General features: G+C 37.1%; 1 protein-coding gene across 1 annotated transcript in view; it reads left to right on the top strand.

Moving 5' to 3' along the window:
* Window positions 1–24,953, top strand: part of RFX6 (regulatory factor X6) — a gene marked incomplete at both ends in the record, with an annotated part of 41,776 nt that extends 16,823 nt beyond the window's left edge. The window contains 13 exons of the mRNA XM_081094244.1: window positions 4,445–4,552; window positions 8,035–8,112; window positions 8,225–8,338; window positions 10,362–10,411; window positions 11,634–11,793; window positions 13,107–13,251; window positions 14,558–14,667; window positions 16,224–16,341; window positions 17,763–17,885; window positions 18,792–18,998; window positions 20,074–20,586; window positions 21,429–21,641; window positions 24,778–24,953. Coding sequence (XP_080950370.1) covers window positions 4,445–4,552; window positions 8,035–8,112; window positions 8,225–8,338; window positions 10,362–10,411; window positions 11,634–11,793; window positions 13,107–13,251; window positions 14,558–14,667; window positions 16,224–16,341; window positions 17,763–17,885; window positions 18,792–18,998; window positions 20,074–20,586; window positions 21,429–21,641; window positions 24,778–24,953 — 2,115 coding nt within the window. The remainder of the gene's footprint in view (window positions 1–4,444; window positions 4,553–8,034; window positions 8,113–8,224; window positions 8,339–10,361; window positions 10,412–11,633; window positions 11,794–13,106; window positions 13,252–14,557; window positions 14,668–16,223; window positions 16,342–17,762; window positions 17,886–18,791; window positions 18,999–20,073; window positions 20,587–21,428; window positions 21,642–24,777) is intronic.
* Window positions 24,954–25,831: the final 878 nt, after the last annotated feature.

The raw sequence follows: 25,831 nt of genomic DNA, 5'->3' as shown, positions 1-25,831 counted from the left end.
GTGAAAAGTGAGGTAAAAGAAAAAGTCAGCAAGATAACTGAAGAAAATTTAGAGAGCCAAGAGGAAGAGAATATTGTGGCAGAGAGCTGAGAGAAAAAAATTGCTTCCAATAAAAGGGAATGGTTACTACTATGAAATGGCGCTAAAAAGTCATCAAGATACAGACTGGAAAATATCAATGGGACTAGTTAAGTGGAGATAATTAATAACTTCCGGGAGAGCATTTTCAGTGGAGAGCTGGGTTTGATTTGTTTATAAAATGAGGCGGAAGCCTGACCAGCATGGCTCAGTGGTTCAGCATTGACCTATGAACCAGGAGATCATGGTTCTGTTTCCAGTCAGGGCACATGCCCAGGTTGCAGGTTCAGTCTCCCATGGGGGACATGCAGGAGGCAGCCAATCAATGATTCTCACTCATCATTGATGTTTCTCTCTCTCTCCCTCTCTCCCTTCATTTCTGAAATCAATGAAAATATACTTTTAAAAATGAGTGAGAAGTGGTATGTTGAATGTAGAAAATTTAGTTATGTTGAGGGTGTTACTTGGGGAAGGACTTAAAATTTAGTTTTGAAGAACGATTAGACAATCATTCTAATGTTGGTAAAACACTTCTGGTAAGAGTAGAGACCGTAGCTATGAAAGACAGGGAGGGGAAAGTTGAGAGCACAAGGTCACTGAAGGTGGGCATGGACGAGCTTCAGAGTGGAGGAAGTGGCCCCGGAGAAGGAACACCTCTTTCATTAAAACTGGAAGGTGGAAAGGGTAAGTTCAGATGCAAGTAGATTTGCAGATTTTGTGGCAGAAATTGAGGTAGCTTGGTGGCTTCAGGCTTCTCTTTGAGGAATTAGTCAGTGGTCAGTTAGGTCATCTGCAGTGAGTGAAAATAATAGGAAAAACAGAGTTTGAAGAGTTTAAAGAAAGTCCCAGATCTTCCCAATTAGGATGCCCAGAGGGAATGTAGCCCTAAGGCATTCATTGTATGTAAGGAATGAACTCTTTCATGCTTATGGAATCTAGCTAAATGCAGATTAAAGAAGAGCATCACAGAAAATTCTATAGAACAGTACTGTTTTGGAATATGTAAAGTATTCAACTCAAAAATAATAAGACAACTCAATATAAATAAAGTATGTGAACAGGCAGGTCCCACAAGATAAAAAGAATGACTACTGGATAATGTGTTGTTCATAGTGCCCATTCTAACTGATCAGGGTCCATAACGTATGGTCCATAATATTTTGGATACCATTTCTGCCAATAAACATATGAAAAGTGCTCAATTTAAACTTTTAATTAGAGAAATGCCAATTAAAACTGTGAGTAATTATTTAACTATTATTGGAATAATAGCAATTAAAAAGTCTAAAAATACAGTTTTGAGAATGTGGAGGAAAGGAGCTCTCATAAACAGTAATAGGGATAATAACTAGTAAAATTGAAGGTGCACACACCTTACAACTGTTTTCCTAGAGTAACCTTCACACTGTGCACAAGGAGGCATGTCTGAGGATGTTCATAAAAGTATTGTTTACAATCTCAGAATATTAAAAAATAAATGTCAATTATGATATAATGGGGAAACATGTTTTATATATATTTATATGAGAGAATGCTATACTTCTTTGGAAATGAGTGTGAACTATAGCTGTAAGAGTCAAATTAGATTAATTTTAAAAACCTAAAGTTGAGTGAAAAAAGCTTATTGAACTTAGAAGGATACATACTTTATTGTACCATTTTTAACGTAATCGTACTTATTGCTTAAGAATATTTACATATGAAGTAAATAGAGGTTTGAATAGGAATGATAATAACCAAATCCAGAACAATAATTATTTCTTTGACGAAGGAAGGGAAAGAGATTAGAGAGAACTACAGAAGCTGCTTTAACATTTCAAATGTCTAATGTATTAATCAAGGTAGTGAGTACATGGGTATTTATTAATTTTTATCTATACTTTAAAAAAAGTTTTAAATCGTTCTTAGTATAAAAGCAAACAAAATCAACAAAAACAAAACAAAAAGGAAAGAGGATGGTAAGAATAATTGTCAGTCAGTGGTATGAATTTTGATAGTCTTAAGTTTTTATTCATAAATATAGTGCTTCAAATTTTATTGTGTTTTAACTAGCTAAAGTACTGATTTGCCATTATTTCTTAAGGAAAAAATACCTTGATTTCATACATTTCAACCAGGAAGTTTCCCTGATAGCTTGAGTATCCTTCTCCTTAACATCAACTATTCATGGCCAGTTCAACAACTTTGTACCAAGATAAATAACAAATCCTCCCTTCTTGGTATATGCTCTTCAAATATTTGTAGAGTGTTATCATGCTCTCTTTTAGTCATCACTTAGCCAAACTGTGTAGCTGAATTCCTTTAATCTTTCCTCATAAATCAGACCCTCTTGCCTTCTAATCATATGGTTTCTTTTCTGTAGGTTCCTTCTTATTTTCTTTTGGAAATAAGATTTTAAAAATAGTTTACTCAAGAGTACTGAAGTCATCAGTTGACAAAAAAAAAATTCAGATCTCTGTAGCTGGCTTATGACCTGGCACCTTTTAGTACCGTTAAAATAGCAAACACATTCCTGGAATCAAAATTATTATATTTTACTTTTTATTCCAATTTATCAATCCCTCTTTTTTCTGTTCCATGTTCTGGACAGATATTATTTGATTTTATAACAACTTTGACACAATTGTTAACAGATTCATACCAATTAAGTTTTAAAACCTTTCCCTTGAGCACTCTTTTTAAAAAAAAAAAACAAAAAAAAAAACTTTACCATTGGACATATTACATATGTCCCCTTTTACCCCCATTGCACTTTTGATATTACACACAATCAGTAGCTTCGAGTACACAAAACTATTATTTATCAACATGAGGGCTTTAAATAAATATTAAAATAAAACATATATTTTGTTCCTTAATATGTGTTTCTTTAACACTCTAAAATTTTTATTGGGAAATGTAATATTATTTGTAACACACACGCACACGCACACACATACACAATTTTAAAAATAATCATAAGATTAAAAACTGACGATGTACCTCATAGCTTAAAAGAGAGAAGTCTTCTGCGTGCCCCACCCCAATCATTTCCCTCCCCCTGCCACCAAAAGTTTCTGCTCTCCAGAATTTGGTCTTAATCACTCCTTTGTTTTTCCTTAAAGTTTACCACTATGAATGAATACCTAAACATGTGGTGATAATTGCATAACAATCTGAATGTACTTAATACTGTTGAATTGTATACTTAAAAATGATTAAGATAGTAAATTTTATTTATTGTTTATTATTGCCCAGCTTATTATCACCAATGTATTGTTTATTATTTTCCCTACATAGAAATGGATTCATTTTTTTTTCTGTGGCTTTCTGGTTTCAGTCCACATTAGGTTTTGTGATTCATCAGTGTTAATACATGTAGTTCTAGTACCTTTATTTGTACCGCTGTATAGTATCACATTGTATAAAAATATTATATCACAATGCATTTATTTATTCCATTATTGGTGGAAATTTTTGCTTGAAAAACAGTATCTCTATGGATATTTTTCAAGTGCATATGTGCAGGAGTGAAATTCTGTGTTGTAAATAACTTCTCCCTGTTGGTGGCATAACAGCATTCTATAGTATCTTTTGATGAAAGTAATTTAAAAATTCTATGCTTAGTGGGGTTTTTTGTATATTGTGTGTTAAAATCTGTGTATATTCCAGATCATAAATATATTTTTCTACATATTATTCTAAAAGTATAAAGTTATTCTTAACATTTAATTATTTCATCTGTAATTGTTGCACAATGATGACCATTATCCGCTTCCATAACTAAAGGTTAACAAGGCTAAAATCCAAAATCGAATAGAGATGTGTTTTCCCCAAGAGATTCTAAAGAACAAATATCTGAGCTTAAGGTGTGGGGAAGGTTGAGGTGAGAAAGTCCAGAATGCTGGTTTGGAGGTTAGAAGATTTAGACTCTAATTAAAATTCTACTGCTAATTATCCCTGAGACTGAATAATTAAACTAACTTATCTCATTTATTTAATTCATAAGTGAGGAAGCTGGGTTTGGCAATTCTTTATTCTCTCAGAGTTATAATGATTTCAATAGTTCTAAAAGTAGACCTTTCAAAATTTATGCTCTTAAACAAATGTGAACTAAAATCTCTAAAAGTTGTGAAAACTAGAAAATGTTCAAAGCTAAAATCCAAAGTAGTAGGAAATTTATCCTGACTATGAAACTATTTACGGTTTGGAAACAATAATTCTGCTGACATGTCTTGTTTATTCAGTCACACAATTTAAAGAGTTTACCTAAATCTTGAATTTCCCATGGGTTTTAGGATAAAGAATGACATTTTATGGGTTCCTATTTTATTATAACTGTATTTTTAATAATGACTTTATTGCTTTTCATTTTTCTAAATTATAGGGTGGCTTCACTCGTAAATATTCACTTAGCTCAAAAACTGGAACGCTTCTTCCGGAATTCCCCAGTGCTCAACACCTTGTGTACCAAGGATGCATTTCTAAAGAAAAGGTATCAATGAAAGCTACTTCTCTATTGATTTTCTGATAGGTTGGTTCCATATCTCACTTTGCTAGGAATCTCATGCCACTTGCAGGAAGCAGTCAGAAATCTGCATACTCAAACATAATGGACTGATTTATAGAAGGGACAAGTGTTTACTAACATCGATCAAACACTTTCCAATTAATTATTTACCATCTCCATGATAGTACATAATCAGAAGTTGGTAAAATAAACATTACAAAACTAAAGATTGTTTTTTATTTAAAGCTCAGTATGAAGGAAGAAAATACCAGAATGCATCCATCACATGCAGGTTTTAAATCACAAGCTTTATGTTTGGGATGAACTCCATTTAATTTCTATAAAGAGTTATCAAGCATTTCTCTAGAACAGAATCTGTTCCTAGCACTGAGGGGAGGTACCTAGATGAATGCAAGGCCATGCACTAGATGGTAGCAAAGTTTCTTTTCAATTCTAAAATTCTTGGTTCTCTGGCATTTGCAAGTTATTTTGAAAGTTAAGGAAGAAAAACTTTTCATAGGATTCAGTTTGTAAATGGTCTTCAACATGTAATAAAACGTGTGGCTAAATCCTCCTCTATTTCTGAATTTCTGAAGTCATTTTTATATACCTACTAGCTGACTAATAGCAGGATCTATTTTTAAATCAGGGCATAATTTCTACATTCTTTTTTAAACCGGAGTTCATTTTTCATTAGCATTTGAGGAAAACACCTTTGGTCATATTTTGAGGTGCAAAGATAGAGGAATATGATGAAGTAATGCCCAATTGTGTGACTGTAGAAACCAGAAATGAAAATAACACATTAATAAGAAACTACTGGTAAATAGGTAGACATGCACAGTAACTTCTGATGACACTTACTCTGCCAGTTAGGAATAGGTGAAGTATTGAAGGTTATTCTCAAATGCCGATTCCAAGCAAAGCTCCTGAAGTGCGTCCACTTCCTGCTTTTCTCCGCTCCCATCATTTTTCCCTTATAGAGGTAATGTGTGATACTATGGCTTAAGATTTAAGAGAGCTCCAGTAAATGTGAACTTGGGGCAGTTTGTGGGGGAACCTGTGAAATCAGTGGGACCTCAGGAAACACAGTTCTTTCGGGGAGGGTATGGCTGAGCACCTTTGTGGAGAGGATTCCTACACATTGTGAAGACCTTACTGTGTAAATATGCCTGATGAGAGAAAAAGGTGGCGAGAGAGCAACAAAGAAAAAAGAGAAGTGAGGAACATATTCCAATAGTTTATTTCAGTTTCTCTGCTGGCTCCCAAGGGATTCCCTACTGTCAACTTGGAAAACTGGTCTGTAGATCATTATCTCACTCAGGTATCAAGGTGCTTACATAACCCCTGGTTTCTAAGTCATTCCCATTGGTCCCCATCATGAGCACCAGGGACTAGCACTCATTTTGTCCCTTGAGGGCCCTGAGCCCCGCCTTTCACCTTCTTCACCGGTAGCCAAGTTCCCCAGATAACTTCACAGTCCTAGAAAGAGGGGTGGGCGGAAGCTCAGCATCTGCTTCCTTGAGACAGAAAGGATGGGACTGACCAGTGAGAAGTTGACTCCACTGAGGGGTGTTAGCTGAAGCTGAGGGACCTGATTTCTGCCTCATCATACTGTCAATTGCTACCCCCCATCACATTCTCACTGACTTTACTGGAGATAAAACTTGCCTTTGTTCCTGCATCTCTTCTCAGAAAATCAAGCAAAATTATGTTTATAAAGAATGCAAAGTATAATACAATGAAAATTTGTTGTCCTAAGACTATCTATAATAATAAAAGCATAATATGCTAATTAGACTGGACAGCCGAACGACCTTCTGGATGTCATTCCGGATGTCCTTCTGGACAAAGCTGTGGCAGCAGGGGCTGAGGCAGAGACGGTTAGGGGCAAGCAGTTAGGGGCGATCAGGCAGGCAGTCAAGTGGTTAGGGGCAATGAGGCAGGCAGGCAGAGTGGTTAGGGGAGATCAGGCAGGCAGGCAGTTGAGTGGTTAGAAGCCAGCGGTCCCAAATTGCAAGAGGGATGTCCAACTGTCAGTTTAGGCCCGATCTCAGGGATCTCTGCGTGATCAGGCCTAAACTGGCAGTTGAACATCCCCCGAGGGGTACCAGATTGCGAGAGGGTGCAGGCCAGGCTGAGGGACCACCTTACCCCCGTGCCCCATAGTCAGCATACCTCCTTGGAGGGAGATTGGTAATTTGCATGTAATCTTTATACAGTTTGAGCTAATCCTCCAAAAATGTGTGCTGTCACTGGGCTGCAGGGATCAAGGTTGGAGAGCAAAGGATTAGATAGGAAATCCCCATCGCTGTCACCACCCTAGATACTATGTGATAAAAATAGCTAATAACGCTCAATTTCTTAACATGCATTATGGATTACTCCAACCACTTTCCATCTAGTTAATTCATCTAGTCCTCATGACATTCCTATTTGATTTTTATTGTTATCATTATATCCACTTTACAGATGAGGAAATAAAAACACACACATGTTAAGTATCTTGCCTAAGGTCACATAGTAAGTGGCAGATTAGAACTGACATTCAAATCTAGGTAGTCTGTGGGCAAAGTTCACACCTTTAACCTCTAAGACATGCTTCTGTTCACATAAACTACACAACTGGTAACAGTGGGGACATTTCTAGCTTATCAAATGATTTTGAATTTGAATATTTGTAAGTTGCTAAAATATTATCTAGTTCTAACCCATTCCAAATTTTAGATTATGTTTAAAACTTTATGCAATATAAATATCTGTGGTAACATGGAAATAGAGACTTTTCATGATAGACACTCAATACCCAAACTTTTTTTGGGTGAAGGAGTCATTTGATATTATTACTAATTTTAGGTAATATTTAGTAAAGTGTTACTATGTACCAAGCACTGTTCTATGTGCATCACATCTTACTTCATCCTCTTAACACCATATAAGTGATATGTTATTACTACTCTACATAAAGACAAAAGCCTGAGGTCCAGAGACCGAGAAACATGTGCAAAGTCACATCTGGTAAGAAGTGCAGTGGCGCTGGGCACTCAGGTTTAACTGACTCAAGAACTGAACCTGGAAACCACTCCACCACACTGCCCAAGCACCCACTTAATAAAACTTAAAGGCGAAGAGCTGGTGTGTTTTACCATTTCACACTTATTTCTCCAATCAGAGGTAATTTTCTTATTGAGCAGGAAGTCACCATGGTGCCTTGGCCTGTATGTCTCTGCAATCACCTTTATCGTTGTTTTATGGTACTGTTCTATGATTATATAGTGTTTGCCTTTCTCCCTTCACAAGGCAGTAAGCTCCCTGAAATAAGAATTTTTCCTTTATTTTTTGATTCCTCAGCATTGAGCACAATGCCTGGTATATGCCAGGAGCTTAATAAATGTGTGTTGAATGAATGAACAAATGAAGGCAGTGTTGAAAGGATGCTGTGGTTAAGCTTTTTTTCCTTGGAATAGGTTGATACCCTCATAATGATGTACAAAACTCACTGCCAATGCATCCTGGACAATGCAATTAATGGGAACTTTGAAGAGGTAAGGGTGACAAAAATGCTTTGCTGACCATACTATAAATATTTTCTTGTTCTGTTCTTTATATGAGTTGAAGCAAAAATCGTAATGTACATACTCTTTGCTCTGCAACTAGATCCAGCATTTCTTATTACACTTCTGGCAAGGGATGCCTGATCATCTCCTCCCCCTGCTTGAAAACCCTGTTATCATTGACATTTTCTGTGTTTGCGACTCAATTCTTTATAAGGTAAGCTACATGGGCTCTTTTAAACACAAACTATATATTTCTTTTAAGAGCATTCTATCTACATTTCTGCAATATATTTTTGATAAATTTGTTATTTCTGGCTGGAGAAACACCATCAATTTTTTTTTTCTGATGAGAAAGCAAGCAGTTTAATAGTCTATGTTTAATAATATATGTATTTTAATGTAAGTTTACATGAAAACAAAATCAACTTTTATTTATAGCTAAGGATAATTCTAAATGTGACATACTAATACATGGACACTTAGTTAATTTTTATTAACTGTTCAAGGTGTTTTCAGATTAAATAACAATATGGTTGTTGTTTTTTTCCATCATGTCAGTGTTTTGGGAAAGAGCAGAATTAAGCACTCTCACAGGACTAATAACTTGAAAAATCTTTAAAGTCTCTAGCTTTAATGCATTAATGTCATTTTTGTTCTCAAACCAAATAAGAGTCCCCAAGCATCTACAGAAGGATCACAAAGACATCCTGAACAAAGACAAGAGGAGCCAGTTGGCCTTCTAGCCAAACACTTAGCAGGAAGGGGGCGAGGCTAGCTCCCCACAGTCTGTTCTCTAGTTAGAGGAGCATCAAGGTCCAAGCCGAGGGAGAAAACTGTACTGAAATCTGGGTACCTTAAAGTGCATTTCCTACAGTTACCTACTAAATTGTCATTAAAAAAGAATCAGAGTTAGCAAGAAAACCCAAGCAGCGCCTTGTTAAGCATTAAGGAAACAAAATCCTCCTAAGTTATGAAGCAGAAGCTAAACAGATTCGGTCCAGAAGCACCTTTGCAGACCAACTGGCAGGTGGGCTTGAGGCGGAATGGGGTGCCCACAGTTTCATCCTCTGTTCAGCCCTCCCTCATCACAGGATGAGAGAATGGAGGAGTAAGTGCAGGATATTCTCTACTCTTAGTTCAAGTTACAGAAGGACAGAAGAGAGTGAGAATTGTCTTATTTTGGGAGGTCGAATAAGAATATTACTATTTGGAAGGAAAAGACTTAGTTTGCACTGACTAATTGCAATATTTAAGGCTTGAGAATGTAACCAGGAAGTGGAGGGAAGGTGGTTCCAAGAGCGGGACTAAGAAAAGACCCGTAGCTCAGGCGCACGTTGACCAGTAGGATACAGCTGTTTGGATGTCATTCAGCACCTCCAAGAATATCCTTTAAGTATCTTTCCCCACCTCAAACGGTCTCTTTCTTTGAGTCCAACACAAAGTTCCTGAGTTTCTCCTGAAATGAACCAAGTTTCTCTTCTTCACAGAGAACTCAGGGAGGCACAGTGAACACTGTCCATGGAGCAGTGTAAGATCCACATCCCCCCTTAGAGAGCGGTCCCAGCTTCTAGTCACTGAAACAGTCTGGCAAGACAATCCATTAATAACTAACATACTGAGCCTAGACAATGCTGTGTCTTGTTTTACTGTCTCATCCTCAGGGAATGCGTGTTTTGCTGGTAGGCTACACAGGCCTTTGTAGATTAGTGTCTACCCACATTTTGAACTTCCTTCTCCTGTGGATCTCTTGGTCCTCTTCTCCAGGCTGGACCACTAAGTTTATTAGTCAGCCTAGTGGATCTGCACTGCTCCTATCCTTTCTGGCTTAACAACCTCGTTTTTCATCATAGTTTATCCTGAGCTGGAATCAGCACTAATTTCTCCTTCTATGACTTTTCATCTCATACATCTTTAGGGCTCAGTCTAGCCCTTTCTTTTTGGTACTCTTTCTGTTCTTATAATTAGCTCCCTGGACCCACTATGTTAGTGTCACCTGCTTAACCTAGTAATTGCAATGTTTTTAGATCTTCCCCTCCCTCTGCCTTTTAAACACACACACACACACACACACACACACCCCCTCATACATGCATTGCTTCCAGAGATAAAAGTATAAGTTTCAGAAATGAATTAACATGTTATTCTCTTGAAAACTCGGGATAAAAGTAATTGACAAATAATGTCTTTCTACGGAAATACTAAGTAAGAATTTATAACTCTCTTTTGCTGTGATTAAGGTTCTTACAGATGTACTCATTCCTGCAACAATGCAAGAAATGCCTGAAAGGTAGGTTCAGTCAATAATACTCACAATAAGCCTGAAAAAAATGATCTATATATTTACCCCTAAGTTTGCAAGTAATTAATGTTCACTGTGGAGAATGAAAAACATGGGTAATTACATTTTAAAAAATTAATCATAATCTCACCATCTTCTTAATGTCTTAATTATTATCTCACAGACTGTTTTCTAGGAATAACTGTAAATATGTACATTTTAAAAAGTAAAACGATAGTATACATCGTTTTGGATGTATATGGTGAAAAGTTTTCATATCAACAATACAAACAAACATTATCTTTTCAAATGGTTGCATAGGTTTCTAGCATCGGAAAAACACTATACTTTCTTTATTGATCCAATTACTTATCAATTGGAGCTTTTTGAACCCAATTCCAAGTAGCAATTATGATCCTAAATTCACAAATGAGGAAGCCAGGAGCAGGGAGAAGTTAGTTTATTATTTTATATTTATTTAATTTATTTGCTTGTTATTTATTTAGTCAGCCTATATTTTAATTGAAGTCTGTTTAACCCCAAACTGTCTACTCTTTTCCAGTACCATGTCTTAGTCCTCAACTTAAGCACCACCCCTAATATATTTAAATCTGTTTTATTTAAATATAATCAGTAGGTTATTAAATGATTTTTAAAATTTTTGTATGTTCTCATAGTATAAACACAACCAACATTTGCAATTTTGAAATAGGGTCCTCTAATGAGCACATTTTTGATAATTTATCCCAGAGTTATATTTGGATTGTAATAATATACTACTAGAAACTAATATTACATATCTGAAATGATGTCACTTCCAATGTGATGGGCTCTGACGAAGCTAAAATATGAGAAATCAAGTGCACACCTACATTTCCCAAAAATATTTTATAGAAAATGATTGAATCATGAGTTAATATTGATAATTATTTATTAAACACTGTGCATGACAATCTTTAATCTAAGCACTTTCCATGAATTATTTCACATAATTCTCATAATAATCTTGTGACATGGATACTATTGTTATTCGCACTCAACAGATGAGGAAACTGCAGCTTGAGGAGACTGAGTATATTGAGCAAGATGATAAATGCCAGCCATAGGCTGACTTCAAAGTCATGTTCTTGGAATCACACAATAATTGTACACCTTTGTTAAACTACATTTATTTAATGCATTTGAACAACATAGCATTTAACACATTGGTGTGGTTTCTTTTTTTATATAGCTTATTAGCAGACATAAGAAATTTTGCTAAAAATTGGGAACAGTGGGTTGTTTCATCCTTGGAAAACTTGCCAGAAGCTCTGACTGACAAGAAAATACCTATTGTGCGAAGATTTGTATCCTCTCTGAAGCGACAAACATCTTTCTTGCATCTTGCTCAGGTATGTTAGCAAGCCGAGGGTACTGAGTCATCAACTCAAACATGAACCTTCTAATAGCAAAGTCTGAGGGACTTCCAGAGTGTGGAGACTGAGTAGAAAGGAGTAAATGCATTGTGAGATTCTAGAACAGAGAAAGGACATTAGTGGAAAAACTGATAACATTAGAATTATTTCTATAGGGTAGTCAGTAGTTCCATACCAAGGTTAATGTCCGATTTGGGTAATAGACAACGGTTATGTAAGATAGAATATTAGGAGAAGCTAGATAGACAGCATACGGAAATACAGTTGGCCCTTGGTATCCATGGGTTCAACAACAGTAGATACTGAGGACAGTTGTACTCTGCACTGACTTTGAAAGTTTGTTGTAAGTTTATAATTACTTCAAAATAAAAGTAAAAATGTAATTCGAATGCAATGTAAAATGTAAAACTCTTATTTGCCACATGAATCTAAGTAACAAAAATTAAGTTTGAAAGAAATGAGCCCATGTGATATTTAATGTTGTGAAACCCATAAAACCAACACGTTTTAAAACTGCCTTCTAATTTGGCTTTCTTAAATAGAGGAGAAGACAACAATTTTAAAATTAGACTACATGTCTGTATATTTTTTATGTGTTTTTTTAAATATGTATTTTTATTGATTTCAGAAAGGAAGGAAGAGGGAGAGGGAAAGAGCGATAGAAACATCAATGATGAGAGAGAATCAGTGATCATCTGTCTCCTGCACACCCCCTGCTGGGCCCACAACCTGGGCATGTGCCCGTAACTAGAATTGAACCCGGGACCCTTCAATCCACAGGCTGATGCTCTATCCATTGATCCAAATCAGCTAGGGCATGTTTGTATATTGTTAAAGTATACTTTTCCTCTTCTCAAATGATCATTTGCTTTAAGAAGGTTTCTAGCTCCCTAAATTTTAAAAGACTAGTTTGGGGGTGGGGGTGGAGGTGAAAGTGGTCATAGAGGGGATGAATGGTGATGGAAAAAATAAAATAAGAAAGAATAATAATAAAAAGAGACTAGCTTGGACTAATTCCAGATAAGAAACATAATTTCATAAAATCCTTATTTTGTAACTATGAATTAAAAAATTCATTTTCAAAGTCCAGAATAGTTTTCAAACTCTTAACAGAGATGATCATGAGTCTCAGTTATTGCTTTTTAGTTTTAAGTAAGAAAACACTTATGATAATTTTTCCTGAAGGAAATGTTTCTCTAGAAGCTAAAACTTTCCTTTAGATAGACTATCACTAAGGTAGTTTAGTGATTTTTAAAAAGAAAAAAAACCCACAAACCTTTTGTATGCAGATTGCCAGACCGGCTCTCTTTGACCAGCATGTTGTGAATTCTATGGTATCGGATATAGAAAAGGTTGACTTGAATAGTATTGGATCTCAAGCCCTTCTCACCATTTCGGGCAGCACAGACACTGAATCTGATATCTACACTGAACGTAAGTCTTCTCTCTCTGCTGAGCAGGGTTTCCCAGCTTCGGCACTATTGACATCTTAAACTGCATAACTCTTTGTTGGGGGCTGTCCTGTGCATTGTGGGATATTTAGCAGCATCCCTGGCCTCCACCCACTACACTTGAATCCAGTAGCAGCTTTCGCCCAGTTGTGAAAACACAGAGATGTCTCAGACATTGCCAGATATTCTCCCCTGGGACTACAAAAATCCTATCTGCTTGAGAATCCTGTTTTTTAAAAACATTTTAAATTAGAAAAGTTTTCTCTATTTAAAATCAGTTGTACTGACTCATTGTGGAGAACCTGGAAAATTTAGGAAATATGAAGAGGAAAATAAAAGTTATCCATAATCTCATTGCCTAGATATTACCAAAATAGAAATAACCTGGAAATAATCAAAATGGTCTTGAGTTTTGTGAATTTTCTTCCAGTTTTACATTACAAGCATCCACATTTCCATGTATTGAACACTCTTGGCATCTATGGCATATGATGCATATAAAAATGTTATCTCTGCACAAAACTGTTTTTCAAAGCAGAGAATCCCTGATCAGCTTTGGTCCACCTGACCGAGTTTACCAAGCCACTATGTGTGTCTAGACAACCAAGCTTGGTTTCCAAGGAATAACAGCCTTCTATTTTTTTCCCTTCATCTTTTCTGAAAAGATTTTTTTAAAAAATGCAGCCTTATATAGGCTATAGCACCAATAATAGATTGCTCTCTGGGGATGGTCTAATTTCAACCCTGCTTTCTGTTTCACAATATAAAATTATATTACCCTTTGAGACTCAGTAAACCTTGAACTCTTTAATAAAATGATAGTCTCAAAGTGGCCCTTTAAATTTTACATGATAAAAGATTATTCATGTAAGTGGCTCAAATCTTCAGTGCAGAATTTAAATTTTGCTAAAGATAAAGAATATTGCATAAGCAAGAAATCTATAAGCCTAGTTCATCCTTTAGCTTTCAACTAAGCCATTGCATTTAATGACAGCATTGGATTCAAAATGAGTAATCAACTCTGTTGACAACTTACTCTTCCCTAGTATAAACATACTTATATAGTATCTAAACCTATATTTCAATACATACCAAGATCACTTATTAAAATTTTGAAGAGTAAAGTACCATGTTCTCAAGATATGAAATTAATTCCTTTAATACATGTAACTTAATCTCCCTATTGTTCCCTTTTATTATACATTATTGATGATCCCTAGTTTTAGGTTTTCTCATGGGTTCAATGCAGAGTGCAATATTCTGCTTTTCTCCCCTTTTCTACATGACAGATGACTCTATCACGGTGTTCCAAGAACTGAAAGATCTCCTGAAGAAGAATGCCACCGTGGAGGCCTTTATTGAATGGTTGGATACTGTGGTAGAGCAGAGGGTAATTAAGGTACTTTTCAATACTAAATGCTAAACTGGCTGTAATTTCTTACTGCTGGGGCTGGGGTGACAGTCTGCGTGTAAAAATGCTTTGAAGAGTTTTGAAGCCCTACAAATAAGGCAACCCGAAGAGCAAAATTAGGAATATGCCAGATTTGAGAGCACTGGGCATGGATTTGATTCTATTGATCCTTTTTTGACAAAGGACTACAAGACAGACACTATAGTAGTCCCTCTTTAACTGCAATTTTGCTTTTCGTGGTTTCAGTTACCTCAGGTCAACAGTGGTCTGAAAATATTAAATGGAAAATCCCAGAAATAAACCATTCACAAGTTTTAATTCTTCACTGAGTAGCATGATGAAATCTCTCGCCATCCCACTCCTTCCTGACAGGATGTGACTCTTCCTTTTCTTCAGCTACCCATGCTATACATGCCCCTGCTTGTGAGTCACTTCGTAGCTGGCTGGGTTGGCAGACCTACCCCAGATTTTCTCAGTAATAGCCCCAAAGTTCAAGAGTAGTGATACTGGCCATTTGGATATGCCAAAGAGAAGTGTGAAGTTTTTCCTTTAATTGAAAACTTGAGTAGAATACAATAAGATATTTTGAAAGAGAGGGAGAGAAGGAAAGAGAGAGAGAGACCACATTTACATGACTTAGTATAATTTATTGTTATAATTGTGCATTTTATTATTGTTGTTCATTTCTTACTGCACTTAATTTATAAATTAAACTTTCTTATAGGTATGTATGTATAGGAAAATCTTAGTATATATAGGGTTTGGTACTACCCGCAGTTTCAGGCATCCACTGTGGGTCTTGGAATGTATCTCCTTTGAATAAGGGGGGGCTACTATAGGCCTTCCCTATCAGTCAATAGAGTTACAGCTGAATAACATCAGTAGTGAAAGATAAACTTAGAAACTGGAAAGATTCTGGCCCTTTTCTAAAAAGCAAGTTTCCATAAATGCTGGCAGAAAATATGGTTTTAAGTATTTACATTTTTTTTAAAATTCAAAGAGCTCAGTATTTTGTGTTTTCCATGTGGTTTCTTCAACTCTTTCTGTTAACCTTCAAGTCATCCATCATGAAAACAAGACAATGAGAACAAATATATCCATCACTGATCGGTGTTAGCCATTCCATATCAAGGAAACTAGTTATAGTGTAGGGACTTTTTTTATCCTAGAAGGAAAACAGATTATCAAGCAGGACCAGAGAAGTCAGAGTTAATCATTCACAGAAATATACCACCCTTCCTTCACAGTTCACTTTCTGTTCTGTCAAAATAAAATAAGAGATAAAATATTTGTAAATTATTTCATTTTGTTGTCCAATTCTATTAGGTAACAAGCCCCTGCAGAATAAACATCTGTTAACCTTAAAAACTGTAGAAAAGACAATGAGAATCCCGGGATAGATCATTTTATTTGATGAAACAAATGGCGTGCATGCCATCTGTCCATTTGTCAGACAGGTTATCTACCTCTTGGGTCTTATGTAGGGTCCATGTACTAATGAGATGACAGATTTTAAAGTTCCATTTTATTCCTTTACTTTCTAGACCAGCAAACAAAATGGAAGGTCATTAAAGAAGAGGGCTCAAGACTTCCTGCTGAAGTGGAGCTTTTTTGGTGCTCGAGTAATGCATAATCTCACCTTGAACAACGCATCCAGTTTTGGTATCCTATGTGCTCTATTCAACTCTTCTTAAATGAATTACATCATTTGTTGCACCAGTTTTTCAACATGTGGCACCGTCACTTCTCAAACCATATCTGAATATTAAGCCCGTAGAGACTAGTAGTTGTGAGCCTGGGTTTTAGAGTCAATTAGAGTTCAATCTTAATACTTCTCTCTGGCTTGGGCTTTACTGAAGCTCTCTGCTCATCACAGAAGAAGGAGAATATTCCTTTCATTGAGGTATATAGGGATCTGAGTGATATATATGATATATATATATATATATATATATATATATATATCAGTCATACCATCATTACATTCCATAAGGCTTCGATAAATGCTTTTTATTAAACAAGCAAATAAATGGTAATACATGCATTATTTTCCAAAGGCACTACTATTGTGATATGGCAATTTTTTACATATTTTTCAGGAACCCACATAGTCGCACTTCAGGAATTAGAGAGCAGCTTAGAAGACATGCTCACATGTTTCTGAACCATCTTTCCTGCTATGTGATATGTGAAGCAAACTGAGTCGAGCGAGCTTTTTAAAAAAGGAAATATCTTCTTTCTCCTAAAAATATTACCTTAGTTTATTGTTATAAAGCTAACTACAGTACTTCTGCATTTGGTAGTTGCATTTTGAGAAATATTTACATTCTAAAGTAGCTTATAAAGAACTAAGTTGTTTTTATTTAATTTTCAATGTAATTAAATAAAATCAGTGAACTTGTATTGAGGGATGAATAAAATGTATTGAGTTTATTATTTTAACTATCCTGCTTACATTTAAGGTTTCTTAAAATATGCAACATTGAATCCCGACCTTTTTATGAAAAAAAAAAGGGACTCTTTTTGGGAAATATGTTGAATAGTGGAAAAAAGTTTGAGATTTTCCAGAACAGTTTCTACATGCAAATTACTCTTTTCCTTTTTCAAATCAAAGAGTATTTTGTTTCAGGCTTTAAGGACATCTTCTTGATACTTTTTCCAGACTATGTTGGCCATTGTCTAATTATTTAGTACAAAGTAAACAGAAATAGAGCAGAATAGAGCTTATTCTCCCCAGGTTAAAGCTTATCACACGCCAATGTGTGCCCTCTTAAAGCATAAAGCATGTCTCACTTTCATCCGTATTTTCCTTTGATGTAATTAGTGGCCAAAGAGCTGCCAGGACAGTACACACAGTGAGCTGGCAGGCGGGACACAGAAAGATTAGAGACCCAGGTTAAGCATGTTGGTCTTAGCAGGTCATTTAAAGTCCAACAAGTATTTGTTTATTTCAGTTGCTCCTTGTGAAGTATTGCGAGATGGTCACCAAGATAACTTGACTTCTCCCTCGTTCTCTTTCCTTCTCTTTCTCCCCCTTATTTCATCTCACAATGCCCTCTACCCATTCCCCGTCCATAAACAAGGTTCCTTCCATTTGATCCGCATGCTTCTTGATGAATACATCCTCCTGGCCATGGAGACCCAGTTTAATAATGACAAAGAGCAGGAGTTACAGAATTTATTGGACAAGTATATGAAAAATTCAGGTAACTTAAAATGTACACCTTGTTTTGCATATTTGTTTGTTTAAACCTAAGTTCAAGCATTTGTAAGCACACATGTTAAATGGGTTTACTAGTATTCCAGTCTCAGAGTTTACCCCAAACACATCACTGCTAACATGGTATACTGATATTAATGGAGTCCTGTTTTTTCCAGGGACTGCTCTTTTCCATAGAGTATTCAAAGTACTTTATCTGAAACTCTGAAGGAAACAAAGTCAATGTTCTTAATTTTTGAAACTTTAGATAAGATTGGAGAGATGACTATAATAAAAAACCAAAACACTGTAATTCAAGACAACACATGTAGTATACCACCTTATAAATGGCGTAGAAATAAGCTCTCTAGTAGTTTAGAGAAGGAAGAGAACTCATCTACTTGGGATGTGATGAATTGCATTTTGAAAACTGTTCATGCCAAAGTGGATTTTTTATTTTTTAAAATATATTGATTTTTATTGATTTCAGAGAGAGAGAGAGAGAGAGAGAGAGAGAGAGAGAGAGAGAGAGAAACATTAATGATGAGAGAGAATCATTGATCAGCTGCCTCCTGCACGCCCCACACTAGGGATGGAGCCTGAAACCCAGGCATGTGCCCTGACTGGGAATTGAACCTTGACCTCCTGATTCATAGGTTGACACTTAACCTCTGAGCCACGACGGCCAGGCCAAAGTAGATTATTTTTATTGCTGTTCAGAGCCCACCTATACCCACAAGCATACAGTTAACTGAAACAAGCACCCAGCCAAGAGCCAGCTTTGTTTCCCATTTCTCATGAGCGTCCAGATTTCTGATACAACCCTGAAATATTTGCAGTTTCTTTTACTTGGGCTCCTCTACTGGGAATATGGGAATGATGTTAACTTTCCCGTTTTTAAAAACCATTCCAGACGCAAGTAAAGCCGCCTTCACTGCTTCTCCGAGTTCATGCTTTCTGGCAAACCGTAATAAGGCGAGTGCAGTTGCCAGTGACACTGTGAAGAATGAAAGCCACGTGGAAACAACCTATCTTCCTCTGTTATCCAGTCAACCTGGAGGCTTAACCTCTGCTCTGCACCCGTTCCCTGCGGGGAATGCAGACAGCATGCCGCTCGCAGGTACCCTGGGGAACAGCCGAGAAAACCACCCAGGCTTCAGTATTCATCACAGGGGGCTCTGCCGTTGTTTTCTTGAAATTGGTAACCTCCAGGCATCCCAAGAATTAAAAAAGCTTACCTTCACTGACTTTTAATAATGGTTTATAAAATTCCTATGGTTTTCAGCATTTGTTACTCACATTGTTAGCAATACTATTGTTAACATGGGCGTCCCACTTTGACACACTGTCTTACTTATAGCAGAAGTATAAATAATTAGTTATCTTCATTTGGTGGAAGAAAAATCAGATTAGGTGTGCATAAAATCCTTAAGATGCTTTGAGAGTCAAAAAAAATGGGCTGTAATATATTTTTGGCTTTCAAGGAGACTTTATTTCTCCTCCATTAAAAAGTGGATTTAGCCATTTCAGCATAACCATTATAAATTTACTCTTTGGTCTGGGGTACCTTTTGTGTCAATCTGAATGTCTAGTGGCTTGGATTAGCTACTAGATAATTTCGTATTGCTTTATGTCTTTTTTGAAATCCTTTTACATACATTGCTTCATTAAACACACAGAATTTTAAACCCAGAAGAGCCTTATAGTTCAAGGGCTTAATTCCACCAATGGGAACTTGGAAGCCGAGGGAGTCGATGGCAATTATAACTCATTGTTCATCAGCATGATGTTTTGAACTGGCTGCTTTAAAGCCATGTCATTTAGACTTTATTGCCCTTTCCTTTTACCCTAAAAACCAAACCAGCTTGTTTTTTAATTATAGAAAAGTGAGGAAAGCAGACCCCTTTGCCCTCCCAAGCTTGAGCTCTAACCATCTTTATACCCATGGAAGCATGAAGCCTCAGACTTTCTTCCGTAGTCACTAACTCCAAAAGTCTCCACTGCTGTGAAATATGCCTGTAGTGTGATGGTGTTTTTAAAATCTAAATTTTTGGTGTTCTCCACTTTTGTTGTTTTGAGAGAGTAGGAATGAAGTTGGAAAAGGGTATAGTAATAAATCTTTTGCATATTTTTTAAAGAAGTGGCCCGTCTATTTTAATCTGCCATTAGTGAATAGTTTGGTAACTCTCTTTCAGGTCAAATGGAGCTTTCCCAGAGTTCTGGTCATCTGATGACACCACCCACCTCTCCAGCCATGGCCAGTCGAGGAAGCGTCATTAACCAAGGTCCAATGGCAGGGAGACCCCCAAGTGTGGGTCCCGTACTGTCAGCCCCGCCACACTGCTCAACATACCCGGAGCCCATTTATCCTACTCTTCCTCAAGCCAACCACGACTTTTATGGGACCAACTCTAACTATCAGACTGTGTTCAGGGCGCAGCCTCACCCCCCATCAGGACTCTATCCTCATCGCCCCGAGCATGGTCGGTGCATGGCCTGGAGTGAACAGCAGCTCTCCAGAGATTTCTTCAGCGGCAGCTGTGCTGGGTCTTCCTTTAATTCTCGGCCACCTTCTAGCTATGGACCATCCCCGCACAGCCAGGATCCACACAGCATGCAGTTCTTAAATACAGGAAGCTTCAATTTCCTGAGCAATGCCGGGGCTGCCAGCTGTCCAGGAGCAACGCTGCCTCCGAATTCACCTAACGGTAGTAACATTTTTAAAGCTTTCCTGGCTTTTGAGAGGGCAATAAGACAAACCAGACATTGAGTTCCACCTCTGTTGAGTCATCTCATGTAAACCTTCTGAAGATCATGGAATCTTAGGCATTTGGAGCTAATTTCTGCTGCATATAAACATATCCTTAGTTCTTGTGGTTTTCCTAAAGTTTTACATGCCACCTGTGATGAAAAAAATATTATGTCAAACCATATGTTTGAGACCAACCTTAATAGCACCAGAGAAGAATGCTTTTTTCTTTGAAAACATTTTTAATGAATTATTTTTTCCCCCAGAGAACTAGCAACAGATCTTAAAGATTAGGACCAAAACTATGCCCCTATTTGGCTGATAAAACACTTTAAGGAGCTAGAAAGATCTGTAGACTTCTTCAGCACCAAACTAAGCTCTAGGTATAGACAGTTCTGGTGCTTCTCTCCTAACCGTAGGCCAGTTCTTCTTTCAGAAACAGGAATCTGTCAATGAAATCGGTATTTGATAAGTAGTGTAATTTTTGTGAGAAGCTAATAGTGCTTTTTTTCACTCATAGGAATCTTGATAATTTAGATAAGGGAAATATTAGAGAGATGTAATTAGATCTCTAAATTAATAATAAAATAACTTACGAATTTAAAAAAAAACACTCAAAAAACAGTATGTGAACCATTCCATATATAAGTAGAAACCCAACTCTATGGTAAATGTAGCTATGAATATAATATTTACAGTATGATATCTCTAGGCTCTATCCTATCATCTTGTCCCCCTTTGCCTTCCTGAAATATTTTTTGTAATAAGTTAACTGTCTGTTCTTGACATTTTCTGTTCTAGGCTACTATGGAAGCAATGTGAACTACCCAGAGTCTCATAGACTTGGATCGATGGTGAATCAGCACGTTTCTGTCATCAGCAGTGTCCGCTCACTGCCTCCCTACAGTGACATCCATGACCCACTTAACATTTTAGATGACAGTAGTAGAAAGCAGACCAGCTCTTTTTATGCAGACACATCACCTTCAGTTGTATGTCGAACTCCAGTAGTAGGTAAATTATTTTAGTAGTTCTTGAAAATATTTTCAAAAGTTGTTAACCTTGTGTATGCAGTATTACTTTGGAGGGTGACTGTTGAGGTGAACTGGGCACTCAGGTTCCTACAGTTTATTTGTCACTTTGGATCTGATGACATAGATAGATAGATAGATCTATACATATAGATATAGATAAGATATAGAGATAGAAATAAAGATAGAGCTAGAATATATTAATCCTCACCTGGATATTTTTTTCCTTTGATTTTTTTTTTTTAGAGAGAGTGGGAGGGAAGAGGGGAAAGAGAGAGAAACATCAATGTGAGAGAGTCATAACAATTGGTTGCATGCCGAAACCGGTTTGCTCAGTGGATAGAGCATTGGCCTGTGGACTGAAAGGTCCCAGGTTCGATTCCGGTCAAGGGCATGTACCTTGGTTGCGGGCACATCCCCAGTGGGGAGTGTGCAGGAGGCAGCTGGTCGATGTTTCTCTCTCATCGATGTTTCTAACTCTCTATCTCTCTCCTTTCCTCACTGTAAAAACTCAATAAAATATATTAAAAAAAAAAATTGGTTGCCTTCCTCAGGGCGACACTTTAACCTCTAAGCAACACCAGTCAGGGCTGACATTCTATTTTTGTATCTGCAAGTAACTGTTTACCATTTCTCAATATGTATGGCACTACTGCTGAAACCTACTGCTAGATCTGTTATTCTTTTCAAATAACATACATGAGAGCTGGCATCTAGTATGTATGCAAAAATGAATATAACCTGTGAAAGGCAGTCTAAAAGTCTATAGGTTTTATGAGAGCAATAATTATATCTTTTTCTCACTCTCGTGTTCATGGCTGGACCCAGGGGAAATGCTGATAGGTATCTCCATGAGTACCTTAAAACTATTCCAAGTTTAAAAAACTGGTAACTTGTGGTGGAGGTTACTATCATGTTCTCAATTGTATGTAAAATGTGATTAGACAGCTCTGTAGACAATGTTTCTATATTTATTGTTCTACAGCATACAGTTTAAGCAAAAATGAGTAAAACAGTGTGATTTCCATGAAGTCCCATAGCATCTTCTTCCACCCAGGGTGCTGTACCTAAAACAATCCTGAAACTTGAATTAGATGCATTATCAGCACCCAGCAAAGTGTCTGCCACATAGTAGGAACTCAAGAAATCAGAGTTGCAAACATACACATTTTGTTTCTAAAATTACTAGTAAGGTACCACAGGACAAGTATATGTTCATGTGAGTATCAGGGCAGAGCGTTAATGCGTACATGAGGTGGCTGCAGCCTTCCAGTGGAACGGATTTCAGACTAGCATGAGTAAAGGGCTTTAACACCCAACCGGAGCACAAGGGAAAAGGAGATAAATTCTATCTCTCCCCTCTCAGTGTGCTTTTCTAATAATTCAACAGGAAGTGCTTCTTCCCTTCCTGTGACCATCACAGCTGTTCCCTGAGCAGCGTCTAGTAGCTCATCTCATGTTATCTGCAGATGGTCATTGCTTCGACGTTACTCTAATGAAGCAGAAAATTCCACTTCAGGAAGTTTCCTCACTGTGAGACTGAAATGCGCCGTGTTGCTATTGTTACTATTAGTTCTGTTTACTTGTAGAGATAGTGGGAGCTTTGATGGAACATAGCTTAGGTGTCAGATGGATTCTAAGCTCTAGCTGTCAGGGCTGGCTTACTAGTAAATTGCATACAGGGCTTCAGGGTGAAAAGAGGAAATAGAATAAGTAAGGCATGCAAGTGGAGTTAGCACCCACCTTATATCAACTGAGTTTTAAATCTTGGTTTTTGGTGGCAGAGAAGATGGTAGTTAGAACTATTAAAAAAATAGCAGTAAGCCCTGGCCAGTTTGGCTCAGTGGATAGAGTGTCAGCCCATGGACTGAAGGGTCCCGGGTTTGATTCCAGTCAAGGGCACATACCTCGGTTGTAGGCTCAATCCCCAGCCCTAGTCAGGGTGCATATGGGAGGCAATTGATGTGTCTGTCTCACATCAATGTTTCTCTCTCTCTGTCTCTCCCCATCCCTTCTATTTTCTCTAAAAATCAATGGAAAAATATCCTTGGGTGAGGATTAACAACAACAACAAAAAACAAGAATGCAGAAACCATAAATGCAAGAAATGCAGTGTTCGTGAGCCAGTTATTCTGATTTTTTTAGGATCTACAATGTGCCAAATTTCATTCTAGGTGTGAGGATATGGTAGTAATCAGGCCAGAATTCCTGCCTGTAAGAAGCTTACATCTTATTAAGCTCAGGGGAGATAAAGCAATGCATATATAAACAAATACATTGAAAAATAATTTCAATTATTCTGAAGTCAATTATATAGGGTAAAATGACAAATAGTGATGGAAGAGCTATTTCTAGATAAGGTGGTTGTAAAAGGAAACCGGAGGCAGAAACTTTGGCGTTGAAAACTGAGTGATAAGCAGGCAATGACATGAAGGTCTGAGGGAGCTCTAGGCAAAAGAAACAGCAAGTGCATATAGTCTCTGAAATGGGAACAATATTGGGAAGTTCAAGGTGCAAAAAGAAGGCATGTGTTTTGAACATGGTGAATGAAGAAGAGAATGGAGTAGAATAAACCAGAAGGCAGACAAATCCCCACAGGGTTTATGAACCAGGGTGAGCAATCTGGGTTTTGTTCTAAGAGTAATGGGAAGTCATTGTAACATTTGAAAAGAGTGAACAAGCTGATGTATTGTTCAGCAAGATTATCCTGGCTCTCTCTGCAGGGTAAGAGGGTGGGGCAAAGGTGAGGGTCACAAGATTAATTAGGAGGTTGCTGTGTTGGTCCAGGTAAGAGAAGACGGTGGCTTGAACTCCAATTGTGAAGGTGCAGATGGAAAGAGGAGGGTATTCATTATATCTTTTGGAGGTAGAGTTACGTGAATTTAAGTTTGGTATTGAGTTTTCATTGTGAACTGTATAGAATAAACAAATTCTGGAAGAATAACAAGGGGGGAAATGGAAGAAAATAAGGGATGGCTTTGAGAAACCACCAGATGCACTCAAACTTAGTATAGAGATGTGTGCTGAATGCAACAATAAACAAAGAGGTGTCAAGTGAGCGGCTCTTGCAGAGAAAATAAATGTCAATTTTCAATTGCTGATTATATTTTCCTTTACAGCATCCAGCTTGCAAACCCCAATTCCTTCCTCTTCATCCCAGTGTATGTATGGAACCTCTAATCAGTATCCAGCTCAAGAAACCCTGGACTCCCACGGAGCAAACGGGAGAGAAATGGTGTCCTCTTTGCCACCCATCAATACTGTGTTCATGGGAACAGCAGCTGGAGGCACTTAAACCAACAATGTTGGGTGGGGCTGAAACTCTAAAAATCCCTACTGCTCAATATTATTCTCTCAGAGTCTCATCAGAGTGAAGACAATGGGATAGGCGGTGTCAGGACATTGTTTTTCAAGTCACTAGGACAAAACGGTGGACAACTCCATAGTAAATGGAGATTCTTGCGGAGTTTGTTTTGCACACAAATTGTTTAAAATGTGATCTCATTATTAATCAAAGTTTCAGATGTTATCAAATGGAACCAGTGGAGCTTTGAAGATGCAAACATTTCAACTATGAAGATTTAATGTTTCACCCCCTAATTTATTGAAAATCTGTGCGCTGTTCACATTTTTTGGTTTCTAAAAAAGAGAAAAGTTTATTTAATGCCTTTAAAAATACCTTTAATATATTAGGATCTCAGATTCATTGTTTACTATCGCTTATTTGACAAAAAGTCAAATGTGTATGTTCTACCTCCTATGGAAATGTTTACAAAGTTAAGACTTAATTCAATCCAGCCTAGACCAAAGTTGCTTGACTTTCAATTCCTGTGCATTAGTTCGATTATCTCTGTTACATAGCAGTATTCCAATTCTATGTAACTGGAGATTATAAATGCTTTCCCTCTTTATTTAAAAAGATGAGAAATAAAGTATGGAAAAACTTTTAAAGGTGTGGTTGATCTCAGGGCTGGGACTGTGATATGTCCAAACACCCTGGAAAGAGATATTTCAGTCACTCAGATTTCTATATAATAAGGAGTAAATTAATTGTTTTACATGTCTCATGATAATGGCTATGAGGTCTTATAAGGACTGGGGTAGGAAACGGTTCATACTGTATTTTCAAGACAGTTTTACAATCCTAGGTTAGTTATAGAAATTTAAACAAAA

The sequence above is a fragment of the Myotis nattereri genome (assembly GCF_964212035.1).
Source record: "Myotis nattereri genome assembly, chromosome: 6".
NCBI lineage: Eukaryota > Metazoa > Chordata > Mammalia > Chiroptera > Vespertilionidae > Myotis > Myotis nattereri.
Note: the sequence above shows the minus strand (reverse complement) of the source record. Positions and strands in the feature narration are given on the sequence as shown.